Genomic DNA, 19,650 nt, shown 5'->3' with positions numbered 1-19,650 from the left:
TCGTTTTAAATCTCAGAGATTCAAATGAAACCAACTGAAATTCAAACAGACGTCCGGCTACTGATACCAGTAGCCGAAGCTATCTGATTTCGAATGGCACCGAAAACCTTGAATATTGAAATCCTAGGCTCGAATGCTACACTTTTATCCATATGTTATGCACACAGTCTTCGTCAAGAGCAATACGACCACGCCCATGCAGTTTACCTATTTTCACCGCCAAGCATATGTAAAAAGTACATACAGTAAATCAAATTGTTTAAAACCTGCAGAATTTGCAGAAACGCACAAGAAAAACTCCACAATCTTCTATATTAGATCAACCATATAGACAGTAATTTTCACTCTGAAAAATTACCTACTTACTACCTGTGTTTTACAGTGGAAAGGTTTACAATTATCGATCTTTTTTCGGAATACGAAATTGCATGCAAGCAGCGTCTACTCCCTGAAACGCATGGTTGTAGACGCTCTAATAAGAGGGGGGGAGAGAAAGTAGGGGGAGTTCAAGCGGCGGGCACAAGAGTTGCAGGCAATTAATGCATGAAGTTAACGTTAAAATCTGTCTTTTGGCCGGTATAGTCTACGACTTCTCGTAGTGGTTGAAGGGGGGTTCGGTGGGTGTCTCATAACAGTGTGTTATCCTTCTAGAAAATGCGTGACCTTCCTATAGCGTTTAGTCAGCTATTATTAAATATATTTATCGATAAATTCCAAGAAGCCTAGTGAAAAATATCCCATTATCTCCTGGTAACGATCACGGTGTTATTGGCAGATAGTGGGAGGCAGAGAAGCTACTCGTATACGAATAAACACACCAACAGAAGCGAAGTCTCCACTTAATGAATCAAGCCAGCGAGACAACTCGCGCTCCAAGACAGCTGTAAAATAGACACGACAATCGTCACATCTACGTCACTAGCAGTAATAGTAAGCGTAAATTTGTCACTTCTCACTCGATCCCTCTCCTACGTGGCGTTGAGGGAGGTGTGTGTACGTGCTATAGGGGTGTAGCTCCGTACAAACAATACATCCGTGCCAAGGCCAGAGATTGTTCGTAGATTGATCACGCAAAACTTCGCGCGCTACGAGAGCTCACAGTTGATCACACTGCTCACTTGTCGCCGTATCCACGGGCGCCAGTTCTCCGCTGACCCTAAGCGACACAAGAGCGAAAGATGCCTTCGTGTACGACGACAGGCGTCCAACCCTGTACCAACTTATAATCCTATCTTTCCAGAACATGATTCTCCACTCTCGGCCCACCGGATATCTCAGGGGTGCATGGATTTTGATGCTGATAACAACCACTTGGGGTAAGTGACGTGCCTTTGTTGCTTAACGAGTAAAATATTGATCAGTTCCGAGCTTTTCATATTTATATATTCGATTCGGTGTAATAGGGTTTAATTCTATTTATGAAGAACTAAATAAGCAAGATTTGTGATGAACATTATGAAACCATGTCAACATACGTCGGAAGGAGCTTAATTTGTTTTTATAAAATTGATCATGTCAGATTTACATGCCACGTGTTTTAAGCTATTAAGGAAAATACCACTGATCCTTTTGCTCTGAAGTACAGTAGTGACATCCACGTGTCAGCCGGTCCCATTTTGTTTCCTTTCTGATTTTCTAAATATCTTCATAAGATTTTCTTCGTTGGTAGTAGTGGCAGAGACTGATGCAGAAAGAATTTGTGATGCATGGGTGACTAAGCTGGAATTGACGCAAAGAGGTAATCCCCGTATTGGGGAAACAGGGGGATAGGGTATGAGGAATCATTAACCTTCGCGTCCTTGAATGGGCTGTTGTCGAAATCGACCTTCTGCAGTCTTCTGTCTCTTGACAATAACAGCTGAAGCGGTACTTATCTGAGGTGTTATCATTATTTTGCCAGAATTCTCTCTCTCTCTCTCTCTGTCAACTCCATCGATCGGAACATTTTTGAATAAATAGGGTCTGATTGTCATTCATGTATAAGAATCAATTTGTGTGACATCCACAAAACCGATTTGGATTTAGAAAGGTGGACAATATTTTTCTATAATAAACGTATTGAGTATACAGAAAAATAGACAAAACAAAATGTAGAATTAAAGAAACATTAAAATAAACAAGAATATTTAAATAGTCAATAGGAAAAGATATTCTTGTAAATGATTTAAATTTTTTCAAGTAGAAGTATATAGATTAATTATTAGTATAAACTAAGGCTATTATTTTGCATGAAGCATGGGACCCACTTAAGATTTGGGTGATGGTAACCGTCGAGAATAAGTAACATTAGTCTTCTCCACTGGTGAATCGTTACTTATTCAAAACATTGCAATACCTCGGCCACTCGTTGTGAAGGTATTCACAATATGATATACAATTAAAACGATGCCAATTATCGACTTGGACAGTTCATCACGAAAAAAACATGGTGCAAAGGCACCCGTTCAATTAATTATTAGTGTATGATACACTTCATTTTTTTAATTAATAGTTTAAAAACAATTTACTATTGAAAATATAACCTCATTATTGAATATCTAGTTAATTATAATTATTAACTATTATTTAGTTTATTATCATTATTTTTCTTGAACAGAAATTTATTATTATAAACATTATAGGAAACATGACACGAAAACAAAAAATTGATTTACAATAGGAGACAATTGGGACATCCAGTTTTGAGAGATCGAAATATATGAGAGTCTGAAGGTAAAATAATAATATATAATTTTGAATTAAATGCAAAGGTTGCTAATTACAGGACTTACTGCTTATTGAGTGTGCTCGTAAACAGCGATATATATAACAGTGCAAAATACGTTCTTAGTAGGGATGAAATATCCAAAAATTATAATCATGGCTTTATGCGGTTTTCATCAGAAAGAACTCATTTTATTTGTATTAGATAACTTTGTCCTTTTATTGGTGCATTTTTTCATGTTAAAGCAAATTAAAGGATTACAGTTTATGCAGAGACGTAAAGACAAAAATAAGGACCAAACAGAACACAAAAGAAAATGTCTTGTTCTTCGAATTAATTAATTAATTAATTCGACAGTTGCCCAATAAAGGGAAAATTCATCAAGTGGTCTCATCTCTCTGGTATTTTCCCATTCTATACTAGGTATGTAATTAGGCCCATGTCTGAGCTACCTTGAATCAGGATTATTGTTCGGACACGGATAGACTGCGAGGTTCTTAAGTGTCAGCAAAAATCCTGTATCATGTAATAAGCAAAATATCTAGCAACTATTGCAGACATTTTGAGTGGGTGGGGAGGGGGGCAGTTCACGAGCACGTCATTTTAGTCCACATTTTAGTGCTCAACTCAACGTAGTATCAGTATACCGTATCCGTAAATTGCTTCTCTTCTGAGGTCATTGGCCTATTTTACTGAATGGAAAACCCGATTTTCCGAGACAAAAACCTTACTCCAGACCGACTAATTCGGTTACAGCGTGAAAAAACCCATACAAGTTCCTCCCGTCTTGACCAGATTCGGATCCAGGCCATTTCCATTCAAACATTTTCAAATTGTGAGTTACCCGAGCGGTAGCTAATACACCCAAGTGTATTTTGTCTATATATATACGGTTCAAACGCGAGCTTCAAAAAAACAACTAAAAATTCTTACTTTTATGGATTTGAATCCTAGCCTTTTCCACACGGTGTACAAGTACCGTGATTATCACCACTATGCTACACGAGAGGAAAAGTGTGGAAGGACACCGATCGTAACCACTGTGTTACACCACGAGAGTACATTGTGCTCCTAAAACCACTCACGTATATATTCTTCGCAGTTGACTAGGGCCCTATATTTCTGGAAGTACGACAGTGCCAACCAGCAAGTTCATTTAATCGAGTAATTTAAGTTTCCGCATTACTAAGTAGTAGTAGGCTCGGGAGAACAAGGTGGATGCATTAACAATGTCCCCTACACCGTTATTCCTCCGCCACCAGCCTGTATTGTTGGTACACAGCAGGTGGGATCCGTTGCTTCATGCAGTGTCCTCCAAATGAATTCTTTCATCACTTCAGAATAACGTAAACAGAGATTCACCATGACAAAGACCAGTCCTGAGTTCAGTCTTTTTCTATTGACACTGTAGCCCTTTTTTTTCCGGTTCACTTCCGAAATCAACGGCGTGCAAAGTGATCTCCAACTGACACAGTCCATTTTCCAAATGATTCGATGCGTGGCAGGAATTGTAATGGGTTGCGAATTTTCTGAATTGAAGATTCCTTAACTGTGATGTAGTTCGACGAGAATCAACAGTAATAATACTTTCTAAATACCCATGCTTCGTTCAGCCACTCTAGACTTTCGACCACGCCTACCTCTATTAATGTCCATGTTTTTTGAATTTCTCCATTCTTGGAACATTTGATCGAATTTATTTACCTATATTTGCATAAGTGTCTCCGATGCACAGGTTATGTCGTAAAAAATATGATCGAAATATATTTTGCAAACGTTGCATATTTCAATTGTTCCTTTATTCTTTAATACCGTCCGGCGTTTTGTTCCCTTTTTTTAACCCACTTATAATAACGAAGAGAATTGATTTTGAATTAATGAAAAGCTGGATGGGCAGTCATACTACACTAGCGTCACTTTTGTGTGGTCGGAATATCATTTAAAATCAGCTTTGATAAAAATTGAGATAAAAGTATTAATCTCCACTGAAATTTACTGTTACAATTCTGAAATTACTCAAAATACTTAATTATAAGTAATTCATATGACGGAAAATTAACTAAAATTCGGTTATTTTCAATTGCATAACTGCTCCTGTAAATGTGATTTTTGTGTAGTATAGTTGAGTATTACGGAGCAGTATCTGTATGAACTGGACAACTCGTTACCGGCTGACCTCATTCGGGTCACCTTTAGATTAGATTCAAACCTTCATCTCAATTGTTCCTATGCAAAATTTAATTCAGCACTGTACCGCAATTTTTATGCCGAATTAATAATTCATTTTTGAAAATGAGAAATTAAAAACTTAACATTACAATATACTGAAAAATCAGTTGACGAAATTAGAAAATCTGTGAGAAAAATAGTGCTTTTGTTTGTTTTTTTTAAGTGAGATTCATTAAGGATAAATTGAAAATCTTCGACATTAGATCCCAAGATTAATTTATTACTCCTTGTTTCGGATGAGTACAAGATCGTTGAACCAAATTGTTGTTATTACTGGGTTTTAGGAGCATTAGCCACTACAGCCATATTGCTCCGTATATGCTACCCTCTCCTGAAACCGAATAACTCAGCTACGTTGTGAAAAAAGGCCAATAAAGATTCCTCTCGTCATCGACAGGACTCGAACCTAGGTCTTTTCCATCTGGTGTGTTGAGGACAACGAGTCTATCAACTGCCGAGGGCCGTTACTCAAGAGGGCCGTTGATCCGAAATTCGAAACAATTAGCAAAACAAATCACACCTGTTGATTATACTTCCGAAAATGCCGACGCAAAAAGTATCGGCCTGTGTTCCAATATTTTGTAAATTTTGCATTTCAATTACGAAAATTAGATATGTCCAAGTTCCTTGTTTATAAAGAAACTGCACATGCTTGTTTTTAAAGTTTACCGTTACGCCTTTTGTCAACTGTTAGTGTACTGCATCCTTAAGTTCAGAAAGAACAGAACTTATCACTGCCTATCGTGTATATATATAAGATCCTCATATTGTTTTCCTGAATACAGAATAATCAACCAAAATGATAAAAATAAAAGTGGAGTATTTTTATGTAGTTTCAAAGATAAAAGTTAAAGGTCCATTCGATCGATATCAGAATATAAACTGGCTTGCAGCATTACACAACTGAAAGAAATGATTTCATTGGTATTCAGGAGAACAGAAACTAGTACCACATCTGAATGCGATTCGGATTTATGTCCCAAAATATAGACAACCTAGTCACGTATCTGACAGTGGAAAAATATATAAAGTTTGATAACCACTGCATATTGATGATCAAACCAGAAGAAAACATATTCCAATAGAAATAAAAATATATAAAATAAAATAAACCTCCCATAATCCACATAAAATCTAACTGTTTACCATGGCATCATTAGACATGGTATCACATACCTAGTGATAGAAATTTTAATAAGACGAATTTAAATTTCACCTTGCATTTTTCTATAAAAATAATTATATAGTAATAAGATTATTTTTAAAAAAATCACAATTTGTAGGAGGCAAAATAACTTGATAGGTAGAGACAAAGTTATTTATTATAAACAAAGGTAACGGAAACATGACGTGAATGTAACATCAGTATTTCGATTAATACAGCTTTTTATTGTTTTGTCCTAATATTCAGTATTATGTCATGCAAAACACGTTTAATGTTACGAGAACCCCAGTTCTTCAGAACTTCAATTTGCATGTACATTTACACACCCGAGTTATCACTGGTGACCTATATTTAAACATCCCAGTTGCTGCTATGGCGTCAGAATGCTTTACTACTTCCCGCTAATACAACAGGTGAACCGTTTTTATCTACGTCGTCTCAGGACAAAGTGCTCTTCAAATTTAGATTATTTTTCATTCACGCATGCATAACTAAATGGTTATTTACAACCAACTGGATGTAAACAGTGTACAAAAAAGCAAAGATGAAAAACATCGTTGGGTGTTCTTTAAAGTGCAAGATATTTTTACCAGCATGTTTACGAAGATTCATTCACAAAGCAAAACAAAGTATTTGTATGCTAAATCTAAGACAAAAGCTAACAAATTTTCCTCACTTTAGAAAACAGCTCTTTGGATGTTTTTCTAAAAGTTCCTCGCTTAGGGAAATATTGTCAAACCAAACACCAGTCTGGGATGCAGAAGAAATTGATGCTTTCGTACCTAAACTGCAATGGGGGTGAGAGAAGGGGAGGAACTGATATTCAGCTTCCATACCAGGAGATGTAAACATAATCCATCTGCTGACCGAGAGGATATGAAGCAATATTCTTCCTCGTCTTGTGTCGAACTTTAACAGAAAGACAAATATAGGCAAGGATGGGGAGGAGGAGAACGTCTTAGGCCAAGAAAACAGGACAAAAACTGCCACGTGTGGAGGTTGACACAAGGTTATTAACAGCTGAGGTAGTGGAGTGAATTGGGAAGTCCAAGATCAGATGGCGGCGAAGAGTGCTCAGGGCATCAGTATGGGAGAATACTGTACACATCCTTGAGGGAATTTATTGTTTTTTTTTTCTGTGTGTACGTTGCTACTGAATTTTCGAAAGAGGGGCAGATCACCGCTAGACAGCCAATCACCTTCTTCCAATATTCGATTCTTCACTTTAAAAGCGCAAACCAGACTTAGATTAAAGTCTACCCAGTGTTGACGCTCTGTCTCGATTTCTTCAAATAGATTGTTGATGACTTCTTCCCAGTAATTACATAACACCCGTGGTTGTCGGCTGTTGCAAACAGATTGAACACTTTTGGTGTTCCTGTCTCAGATACCGAAAGTCAAGCATTACTGAAATACCAACTTTGTACCAGAATTCAGACGAATTACTTCTTCTGGAATGGAACGATTTTTCTGCTTGAAATTAGGGATAGTAGTTCTTCCTTACGCTTTCAAAATAGCAGTAATAAAAACAGCCGCCTTGATATGGGTATTTAACTTCTTGGTCTATATATCCCCCGGGCTAAAGGCATTAAAGATAAAATACGTACGTCTACTATATTCCAGAATACATCAGCCACGAAATAAGAAGTAGGCGATGGCTACATCAAGCTATTGTATGCAGTAGGGCGGGTAGCAGCGTGACATTTCGAATTTACATGCGCGTACCGAGGTGAACATGTGCTCGAAGGTGCTCCAGAAATTTATCAGTTTTAAATGGTTTTGTAAAACTATTCAGTGGTGATTTTTCGTCTACCAGGGACTAAACTCACAGAGGATCTCTAGATCTGGACAAGCTGCATCAGGTCGTCAGATTCAAGGTAATTTTTATAATTTTTATCGTTGTTTCCACCTCTGACAAAGAAAGTCATTCTCGCCAGTTCAGTTGCGGACAAGGTCAGCGCAACCCCCCGTTGATTGTCTCCTGCTAAAGCCAGCCGCTCCAGGGCACACTTTCGAAGTGACCTTCCAATAGATCACTCCGTTTAACGTAAAAACGCTGAAGGTATTTTAATCTTTCACTGACCCTGCTTTGCCATTACATTTCAGTTTAGTCAGCATGGGCGAAAATTTGATATGTACCGGATGTCTCAAGGAAGCAGATTTTCTACTTGTATGTTCTTCCTGTAAGCAGGTATGTCTCTGCGGACCTTGTAGCCCATATTCGGATGTAAAAAAGCTTGCAAAGAAAATTAAACTTGCGTGGAAATGTGATGTCTGCAAAATGATCAATAATGACAGCGATAAAGTTGATACTGCGCATCCCACCTTTTACAGAAAACATTCGGAACAGACTGATCCCATTGGCTGTGATGAGCTGAGAGTCCTAGTGAACCCAATTCAAGTCGCCGTTACGGAATTGGTATCCGGACTAGATCAGTTAAAAGATTCTCACATGCGTCTGACAGAGAATGTAGTCGCAAAACTCGAACATCAGCATAAAATGACTACAGAAAGTAATTCCAACGTCATGGAAGCGATCGTCAGCAGTTCCGAAATTGTGATGTCAAGAGTCAACTTCATGGAAAACGAGCTAAGGAACCTCCAGGAGACCTCATCCGACGTCATTTCGAAAATGGAATTCGGCTTTAGTATGATGAAAGCGAACCTCGCAGAACTTCATGATAACGTCACATTTCTGCACCGATGTAACAAGGACATCAAGCTTATTCTTCTAGACATCTACAATAAAATCGAACTGAATAAGTCCGAGGATTCTAGAGAGCTTGTCAATCTGCTCAACGCGCAGGACCTTATTAAGATTTATAAAAATTATGAAAAGACCAATATCATGTTAATTTGTCCTGAGTGTAAAACAAAATCTAGTCACGTTCCTTCCGCTACAAATCCTAGAAGAAGCGACTCCGCTGAGGCCTCGATCGACATCCCTGATCAGGCCGAATCCACTGGTCTCCAACAGCCCCCTTCAGAAGGCACGAACGAACAGTGTTCTTCCCAAGGAAAAAATCATTCTCGATCACAGGAAAAGACAACTGATGAATATCATCCCCCACTCAGGATCAATACCAAGCCATTCAAGGAAAAAACATTAGGAGCGAATAAGAGTTTTCAACGCAATGAACGATTTCCCCCTCCTGGAGAACCAGCGTCTGAACTCCAAACCTCCTCTTACCCCTCCTCACATAAATCACAGAAGGACAGCACCACCCAAAAACTATTCCGTCCAAGACTCTGAAGTAAGCCAATGTGCTACATTTGCAGATGTCCTTAAATCTAATCATTCAACCGTCCGGACACCTTGGAAGAATGCCCCCAGCTTACGGGTCAGGCCGCACGCACCAGAGGAAGAGGGGCAACCAATTCCCGGCATGCAAAGTCTACAATCTGAGGCACCGGAGCTTCCCTATCAACCAAATCACACCCGGAAATTTCAGAACCACAGCAAATCATCCCGAAATTATTCATCTCGCCCCCACATGGAGGAAACAACCAAACCAAGACACCCAACATTTCCTAAGATGACACCGTGCAAAGGGAAGCAGAAATACACAAAAAACCAAGTAACTGCACCAGAAAAGCCAAACTACAACATGAAGCCCACAGTCGGGACTGCTAACTCAACGAAAATACATGCAATTCCGCTAAAAATCTCATCACATGAAAAATCAATTTTTGTCTCCAGGCTTTCTCCACAGACAACTGTTGAACAGATGTGGTCTTATTTGAATGAAGACTTAGGTATAGACACAGAAGTTACCAGGCTCACGACCAAACAACCATACTATGCATCATTCAAAATCACTACAGCAGAATCAAACTACAAACTACTCAGCCTTGCATCTTCATGGCCTGCAGGGGCACTAGTGAAACACTTCTACACTACAAAGCGTACCTCTACCTGGATGCGGTATCCCCAACGTAGTAAAACCACAAATAATGAAAGGAAAACCTGACTCAGACCCGCCATTAAGTCGAAGTTTGGGGAGGAACATTCCGGTTATACTGAGCAGGACCTTCTTAACGGTTCAAACACCCTCACAGAAGCTTGCCAGGGCCATGATCACCCACCACAAACGCCTGGGGAACACATATGAAGATTGAGGTGAGAACTACCTCCAGAACGAACCATAGACGATTGATGAAGGCCATCAGAGCTCCAACAAGGACATATATCCAAACTTCTTTAATGTGCACAATTTTCTATCAAAATACTAGAAGTCTGAGAAATAAACTTCAGACAATGGAAATTCTTCTTTTGTCAAGGTGGTATGACATCATTTGTATCACAGAGACATGGCTGTCCCCCAATGAAGAAGACCTCGCATTTTCTCAAGCCACTTGCTTCTCAGGCATTTTTGCCTCCAGGGAACAGACAACTGGTGGTGGTGTAGGCATTCTCTTCAACACAAACAAATTCTCACTGACAAGCTCAGCAACACTAAAAACAGAACTGTTTGAAGCTGCAAGAGCCTCACTCAGCATTCAAGGCCACAGACTTGACGTGTGCACAGTCTACATCCCCCCTCCCACAGTAAAGAACACTTTACAAGAGATCTCCAACTGGATCATTAATCAATGCCACCCTAAAGCAACATTACTAGTGTGTGGAGACTTTAATATTAGCTCAGGCCAACACAGTCTTCGCAAATTGTTATCTTCTAATCTGGCATCAGTAGGTCTGACCCTCCAGAATTTTTCCCCTACCAGAGGCTCTAACCTGTTAGACCTAATATTTGCAACAGACACCCTCACCGTTGACAGCCAACCGGAAACAGCCTTCATGTCAGACCATCTACCAGTAGGCCTCATTCCTCCAATCACTCCCAGGACATCCTGGCAACATCAGGCACCAGTTAAGAAGACAGTGATTAGCCCTTCTCTCCTCAATCCAGAGAAATGCTGCTTCGCAGCATCTATTTTTCCTTGGGAAGCCCTAAACCAATGTGATCCACAGCTCGGGCTGCACTTTCTTACCTGCTGGCTGCAGTCTATTGCTCGAACTGCAGCGTCAAAAACAGTTTCAATCTCCTGTCGAAGCAAAGCATGGTGGACCCAAGATCTCAGCCTTAAATTTCGGAATAAACAACGACTACATGCAAAATGGAAAGCAAAATTAGACCCACTAGACAGAATTGCATACTCAAGAGCCCGCGCCCAGTTCAATAGAAGCAAATCTGAAGCCATTAAAGCTTATATCGACAAAACAATCAAGATCGGGAAAGCACTGTTTAAGGCAAGGCATGATGAATTCCCTCAACAACTTAATCCAATTGAATGGCTAGACTATATCACAAGATTTAAGCCAAAGTCAGCATCAGACTTTAAAATTTACAACAGTTGTCAGCGAGATGTCCTCGCTTCCATCATCATCACAAAAAGAGAGCTTATCCAAGCCATCAATGATATCCCACCAACGTCTTGCACTGGATATGATGGGGTCCCACAATTCATTCTTAAGAGCGTTAGTGTATTCATCATTGATGCACTCCTAGGTATCTTCAATGGAATCCTCACAACGCAAAGTTTCCCAACAGCCTGGAATCAATATATTGTCCGACCAATCCCCAAAACACAAGGAGCGACATCAATTTCACAATTCAGGCCAATAATGAAAGCCTCATGTCTCCTCAAAGTCATGGGGAAGTGCCTTCTCCAAATCCTAACCAACCAGGTTCTGCCATGTGAATCACCATACATTCACTATGCCTTGAAACGCAGGTCCACCATTACAAACCTATTGCAAACCACCAACACCATTCTGGGGGCTCTACAAGATAGGGCTGAGATGGCAATTGTTTATCTGGATATCCAGTCTGCATTCGACAGTATAGACATCCAGCCCCTCCTGCAACTTTGTGAGGATGGATACCAGATAAAAGGCAATATACTGGAATTCTTGAAGTCGCTACTTACGACCAGGGTCCTTCACTTGACTGTGAATAAAAAATCTTTCACAAGGAAAGTTTGTGTAGGTGTACCCCAGGGCGGAGTTCTCTCAGGGCTCCTCTTTACGGCTGCCATCCACCCATTCCTGTGTCAGCAAACAAAATTTATCAGTTATGCAGACGACTTGAAGCTCCTCTATCGGATCAACGGGACCGCCCGACCTGATTCTGTTTCTGTAAACATTATCAACAGCCTCAAGAATCTGATTACATACTTGGCACAGTTCTCTCTTAAGATAAATCCAAAAAACCTGCACAAATGGTATTTTCCCTCAAATCAAACCCAACGCAACTAAACCTGGAAATCCACGGAACCCCCATCACCCCAGTCATTAAGCACAAAGATCTCGGCGTTATATTCGACCCTAAACTCAGTTTCAAACACCATGTTGCAGACATTCACAACAAGGTCTGCAGAGCAAGATGGCTTGCCAAACAACACCTCCTTCATGTCACAGAGCCTGAGTACACGCTCCAATACGTATACCGGTTTCTGCAGCCAGTCATCACCTACGGGTCAGAAATCTGGGCGTCAGCAACGAAAACCACGCTAAAAACCATTGCATCTGATGAGTACTGGCTTCTTCGGTGGGTCCTCTTCAAGCATAAACTGCCACCACTCATACATACTTCAGATATCATCCAACTTCTAAATTACAGAAAAGTCTCCAAACGGATATTTGCCCTCCGCTTGCTTGTGACAATTAAAATGATAGCGGGTGAAGTCAATACGCCAAATTTTTGGCAGATGTGCAATTGGAGGATCCCACCAAAACCCTTAAGAGCCCTCCCCTCTCTGCAGTCTGTGGCGTGGAGGCTCAGAATAGGGGATAGATTCCTGCCCATGGAGATGCTCCACAATGTCCAGGAGATGGATGTGGACTACAAAAAGTTCATAGAGGACAAATCGTACAGAAGACGCATCATCAGGGACCAGCTTCCGTCTTCAACCGAGTGACTGCCATCCTCTTTTCATCGCTTTTCATGTGTCTTCATTTCACATGTTAATATTAATTTTATATGTAAAATATGTAATTATACGTTTTATGTCCTAATATATGTTTTAAGTAATTTTTCCTGTATAAGTCATTTAATGTTAAACCCCTAGCATTGTCGCTGTTGTGGGTATTATTGAATCAGGCAATCATGTAACCAATCACTGCCTGCAATAAAGAGAAGAATGATTCTGGAAAAAAAAAAAAAAAACTTGGCATGAAGAGGTCAAAGCCAAGTTCGAACTCAAGAGAAAAGTTCCAGATTCTGAATTACAAAGTATGAGATCCTTCGATGTTATTACTGCCATCTGGTTGGGATCCAGCAACATTCATATTTCGGCTGTACAGTTTTAAAACGGATTTGAACACGCTGGTAGATAGTTAACCGGATCCAATCAAGCAATAATATTTAAAACTCAAAACTGACATATTGGGGTCAAAGAAAAACCCCATCCACCGATATCAAAAAATAGCACCGCCATCTCAAAAACTTCCGAATGCATTTCACAAATATACTTGTTCTCAGGCATAATCTTGTTTTCATTTACAACCTTCTTCTAAAGTTCACTTACTTTTCCAACAGGCTCTCAACCATTGATTACCTCGACCACCGCTTAATCGCATTTGTCCAAATTATCTCCGCGGTTACTGGTGTATATAGCCGCTCTGATATTTCTTTACAGAAGCTTCTGAATCTGAAATGAGATTTCAGATTCAGATTCATATTCTTTTTTATCTTCTTTTGTTCAAAATCTCTTTACTCCATTCTGCCAAATTCATCTGCTGCCTCTGTCGTTCTCCCAACTCTACAAATTACCAATAATTTTTTTAACTTTTTTTCCTTGAAACTCGACTTTCTCTAATATAACTTTCCTAACAGTGAAGGAATTTTTCTCTGTAATTTTAATGTTTACGACTCTAGCCGGCTTAAACTTTCTACGTCACAAACACAGCTAGTAAAAATGCTGAGTCTTTCGTTATTACAAAGATTTTAAACAACTTGTTCCTCTATCAACTATATCACTAGGGAAACAAACCCACACGCCTAACACTCTTCACTGTTTCCTCGCAAACTCTTCAAAGCACGCAGCTAGTATTAGCTTCTCAGATTACCTGAGGCTTATATCGTTTAACATTACAACGGTGCCAAATGGGATGATATGAGTAATTAATTTTTCTGTTCTAATAACTGATATTTGCTCTGAGCACATTAACAAATTATCTTTATAGAGATGAAATCCTTTATTATTTCTTACCTCCTAAATTATTATTTTTATTTTTTGTTTATCCAAGCGATGTTGTTGTCAACTGGCGGGTTTTAGGAGCATCAGCGACTAAGGCCATATTACTCCGTGAAAAGTGTGTGTAAATTGGGTGTGTTCTGAGGTCGATTTTCTGTTTGCTGGACGAAAAACCCCCGAGTTTCCTGGAAGGGAAACCATGCCATCCTCGCCTGACACCGACTAACTCAGCCACTTTGTGAAAAAGGCCCATAAAAATTCCTCCTGCCATCAACGGGACTCGAACTCAGATCTTTTCCACCCGGTATAGGGATAACGGCGATCCTACCAACTATGCTACCCACGAGGACAATCCAAACGCTGTGCTAAGGATGTTGAACAATAAACAGCATATTATAAATGTTCATTAAACTTCTCAAGTAATCTCAGTAATGCTAAACAAGCTGTCAATAAATATAAAATTGATTTCGAAAAGTGATAAAGCAGAAAACCTTCATTCTCAAATGGCAGTATGGTTTCACATATTGCAAAATCAAGATAACTCTGCACACCTTTTTAGTGTCTTTTTTTCTTTCTCCCCATCTTAATGTGCAAGCTTTGTTTCTGCAAGTCTGTAGTGCAGAAACAAGCTTTGTTTCTGCACTACAGACATCTGCTATATTTGTTAACTGAATCCTAGCCGTAAGGGTGGCAACTAACGTATATTGAAGCAATAGTTTTCTGCGGGTCTTGCAACATTAATTAATTAGAAATTCTGGAATTTATAAACCACGAAAGCTGTAAAGTTACTTGGTTTTAGCCTGCCCACAAATAAAATAAAGTTTACCTTAAAAGGATAAAATATCGAATATATATAAACCGTAAAAACTGGTAAAAAGAAACTGCTCTTAAAATTTGCGAAGTTGTGCAAGTTTTAAAAATAGTTTCTCAAAGGGAACTCTGTTTTTCGGTGAATAAATCTTTCTCACCATCCAGTCCCAGAGAATATCATTCATCTTCAGTGACAACGTTATACTCGTATTTCGGAGATATTTTTATCAATTTTTAGCATAATAACAAGAACTGAATACTAACAATCGTATTGCTTACTTAAAGTTGTCCGATAGTCTATCGCTACCTTTCCAGGTAGAGATAGACTATCGGATATCGTAATGATTTACGGTTATCCTAGAAACAATTGAGAAACTAGTAAAGATTTCATAATTTGTTAAACCAATGGCCATCATTTTACCACCCATAAAAGTGGGTGGTAATTTTACCTGCTTAAACCACCCATACCAGCAACTCTTCATCAATTAGAGAAATATATGTATGCATTGTTCTCTCTAAACGAATGCCTGCTTTGTGAAAACATTTCATTACTTTTTTATCATTCTTTTGTCCTCTAATATTTCTACAAATAGTATTTCGGACTCATCGAATTAGATACAAATTCAAAAAAACAAAGTTACATTTCTTAAAGTTAATTGTTTTTCTGTCATATTTTCCATTTATCTCCTTATTGTAGTGAGATATCGATTTTCCTCCCTCATTATCTTCTCTCAGTATTTTCTCGGAGCTGGTCTCTGATAATTTCCACCGGGATTCGTGGAACATTCAGATCTTTGGATTAGCAAACAATTTGACTGATAAACGTCTTTTACAACACCTGAAACCAATCTCTGTACGGTACTTTAACCACATAATCAAAATGGCTTTATTTCTCAGAATCTTTTCATGTCTTTATGGACATTGAATTTTAGTGCCTTTAGTATGAGACAACCTTTTGAAACAGTTGGCTTTCTTAATTAGCGAAGAGCACAAAGACCAATCAAAGAATGCCTAATAGAAGTATGTGATATGAATATGCCGGATAACTCTTATTATTTTTTATTTAATATTTTAATTATTTATAATAAAATAATGCAGATTATATGGCTTGTTTCTTTAATTTTTATTATATAAAATAGAATATGAAATAAATAAATTAAGATTTTAATATAAATAATAAAAATAGTACTGTAATTAAGAAAATGAATGGGTAAAGGCAAACTGAAATACGATATCACACACCGAATCATTTTGGAACAATTACAGATTTAGTAGGATTTAAATTTATATTTCCTGGTCTCGCCTGTTGCTTTTTGGCTCGTTTCTAGGTAACGTACTCATTAACCTTGAGTTTATTTTTCCCCCTTTATTTACCCAGTAGGACTAAGACACAGTGGAGTTTGCGGTGGATGTCTTTGAACTCTGTCTACAGAATTAGATGTCAAAAGCCAACTTCTGGCGTTTATCCAGCTGGAAATACCCCACTACGAAGAAGAAGATAAGTTTCCGCAGGGAAACTAGAACGGCTTACCATGAACTTTAACCTTATCTACTTATTTTTACTTCATGAAGACAGATTAGAAGCTCCTACGAACTTCACAAGAAAACCAGATTTCCGTCTCGGTATTACAAGTGTGTAGTGGAACTCCAGGTGGTCTTAGATACGCCTGGAATAGCCTCAAGCGTTGTATAATCTCGATACCAAGGATTTTTTATATTTTCTGACTTGGCAATTATATTAGATAGAGAGAGAGAGAGAGTGGATAACAGAGGCATAAAGCTGTTGACAGTTTCATCGAAAAAAAGAAAAAATAAAATCTAATATAAGCCAGTAAGCTTCGCGAGAATGGATGACAGCAGAACTAAGTGTATAATGAAATGGAAACCTACCGGTAGGAGGACGAGAGAGAGAGAAAGACGGCGGAAAAGATGGATGGATGACGTAGAAGAGGACTTAAAGATCATGAGAATAAGAAGTTGGAGAATTCTGACTCTGGGAGGGTATACTGGTGGAACATCGTTGAGAAGGCTAAGACCCACCCTGGGTTATAACGCCAGAAGAAGAACAAGCTTCGCGATCACTGGAACACTTTTTTGTTTTCAAGAAATTGAGTGTGTCCAGTGAAATTTGACTGTGCTATCCAACTTCAAAGAGTAAAAGACATATTAATTACAGCCAGTAAGTTCCCCACTTCTTGTTCAACTTTTATCTATAACCTGGAATTATACTTATCTTGACTCTTTAGTACATACACAATAATCTTACGAGCTGATTTTGCTAATTTCAATATAAATAATGGTAACTTAATCGATTTATAGTAAATTTATTAATAAATAATTTGATTCCAAATTATTTTAAATATCAGTAATAGTAAATGTATTCTCTTCGTTTATTTCAGAGCAACCTCATGATAATATGACTTCTACTTTAGAAACACTAATTTAAAATACAAGTTTAAGAATCAGCATCAAAGTCTATCATAACTTTCCAAATGACATCGTCAAAAAACTGGATAGCACGGCTGCCTCTTAAAGTACTGAGGAGCAATCAGCATTATGATTGGTACAATGCTATGAGAACACTTGTTATGATGTCGTAAACTACGTTACACACGTAAAAACATTTAAATCATATTTAGTTAATCGTAACGCGGGTGATCTTTGAATATTAAAAGACATCCGCCCTATGTCCCATATCATGTTCCTGATGATTTTCGTTAGAAAAGTTATGCTACACTTTAAACTGAGACTGATTAAATCAACCAGAATACCGCTATCTGGCTCTAACAGCAAGACGGAACCCTACGATGTCCTGTCATCAACTGTCTCTTGGGACTGCTGTGGCCACAGGTGAAAACATTTCCAACCGGACTGTGTTAAGAAGCCTCAGTTCAAGTGGACTCTACGCAAGAAAGAAAGTGGCTTCTATCCTATTAATCCCAAACCACCGCATAGCTCGTCGAAACTAGTGCCATCAACATGGACTTAAGCCCTAACAAAAGGGGTACAGTTCTGTTCTCTGATAAGTCCCGTTTTAGCCTACAAACAGATTGTAGACGTTATTTCATCTGTAGAAAACGAGGAATACGGTACCATCTCTCCAACATTAGAGAATGGGACGCTTACGGTGGAGGCGGTGTTTTGTGTGGGGCAGAATAATGATCAACGGCCGCACTCCTCTTCATGTTTTTGATAGGGGTACCGTAACTGCGCATAGAGCTCAAGTGGTGGGGAAAATATCTTTAAACTGAAGATATCCAACAATTTCCATGGCCAGTACGATCACCAGACTTAAATCCGTTCGAACATGTATGGGATGTTCTTGGGCGTCACATTGCATGCCGACAGCCAACTCCTTGGTCACTTGGTGAGTTAAGGTCTGCGCTGGCGGAAGAATGGAATTTATTGCCACAGAATCTTACAGACACCCTTATATCGAGCATGGTTCATCCCTGCCATGGCTGTTTAGCCGTTGGAGGGGGATCATACACTGTACTGATGTCATGTGACCACATTTTCGAGCATCTTGTATCGGCTTCTGTAATGTGACCTTTTTTAATTCTTATATAACCCTTATACATGTCCGAAGTTTCTTTCTGTCTCCTCATTTCATCGTTATTCTATGGTACACTACCATACCAAAGTTTGTCACGCTTCACAGCAAGCTGCACGAGTTACACCACGATTTCTACGTATCCAGATAATTTTGTCGAACAGTGTATTAATGCGTCTGTAAATTGTGTGTGCTGTATGGTCGGTTTTCTGGAGGAAAAATCCGAGTTTCAGAGAGGAAAAAACCATGCTACATTCGCCTGAGACCAACTGCCTCATACACGTTTTGAAAAGGGCCCATAAAAATTATTCGCGTCCTTGACGGGATTCGAACTTAAATATTTTCCATCCGGTGTTGGGAGGACGGTGATTATACCCACTGTGCTACCCACGAGGGCTCCAATTTTAGTGTCTAGTTTGCATTACGCTGAAGTTAATCGAATGTTGTTTCTCTACATTGAAAGTTAAGATTTTTACAAATATAAGGTCGAGATTAAAAATAAAATCTCTATATCTAGTATAAATGTTATTTTGTGTGGCCAGTGAGTAAAGCACGTGGAAAACATGGAACCTGTTTTCATTAGTCCCTAGTTGAAGCTAATGCGAGTCATTGGCTTTCAGCTGATTTTTCTGTCTTTTTAATAGTTAAGAAGGGAATTTTGTGTGTGTGATGGTTCGGATTTTAATCGAATATTCAAGTATAGACAGATTGCATGTTTAACGTGTGGAGAGGAGAAACTTTAATAAGCTTTTTTGCTTCACATAGTTCGTGTTCTCCCGAAACGAGAAATTTTCCATAAAGCAATTAATAAAGCCGATCATAGACACGCAGGTTACGGAAACAATACACTGAGTGATTACTGGAATTATGGTCATCTACCAAATGCTGTATTGAGCCACTGTTCACACAGATAATAGCCGCTATTCACTTAGGCTGATTTTTTGATTGATTGATTTGGTAGTTGTTGGCGCATCGGCTTCTGTGGCCATA

The 19,650-nt window shown here is 38.8% G+C and overlaps 1 protein-coding gene across 1 annotated transcript in view; it reads left to right on the top strand.

Moving 5' to 3' along the window:
• The first annotated feature begins 1,086 nt into the window (after positions 1–1,086).
• LOC150083729 (proto-oncogene tyrosine-protein kinase receptor Ret-like) overlaps positions 1,087–19,650 on the top strand; it is a 143,179-nt gene continuing 124,615 nt past the window's right edge. The window contains exon 1 of the mRNA XM_090378589.1: positions 1,087–1,316. Coding sequence (XP_090234715.1) covers positions 1,244–1,316 — 73 coding nt within the window. The 5' untranslated portion in view covers positions 1,087–1,243. The remainder of the gene's footprint in view (positions 1,317–19,650) is intronic.

This window comes from Mastigoproctus giganteus, chromosome 7 (genome assembly GCF_048544385.1).
Source record: "Mastigoproctus giganteus isolate SK-2022 chromosome 7, ASM4854438v1, whole genome shotgun sequence".
Taxonomy (NCBI): domain Eukaryota; kingdom Metazoa; phylum Arthropoda; class Arachnida; order Uropygi; family Thelyphonidae; genus Mastigoproctus; species Mastigoproctus giganteus.
This window is presented reverse-complemented; position numbering and strand designations above follow the sequence as displayed.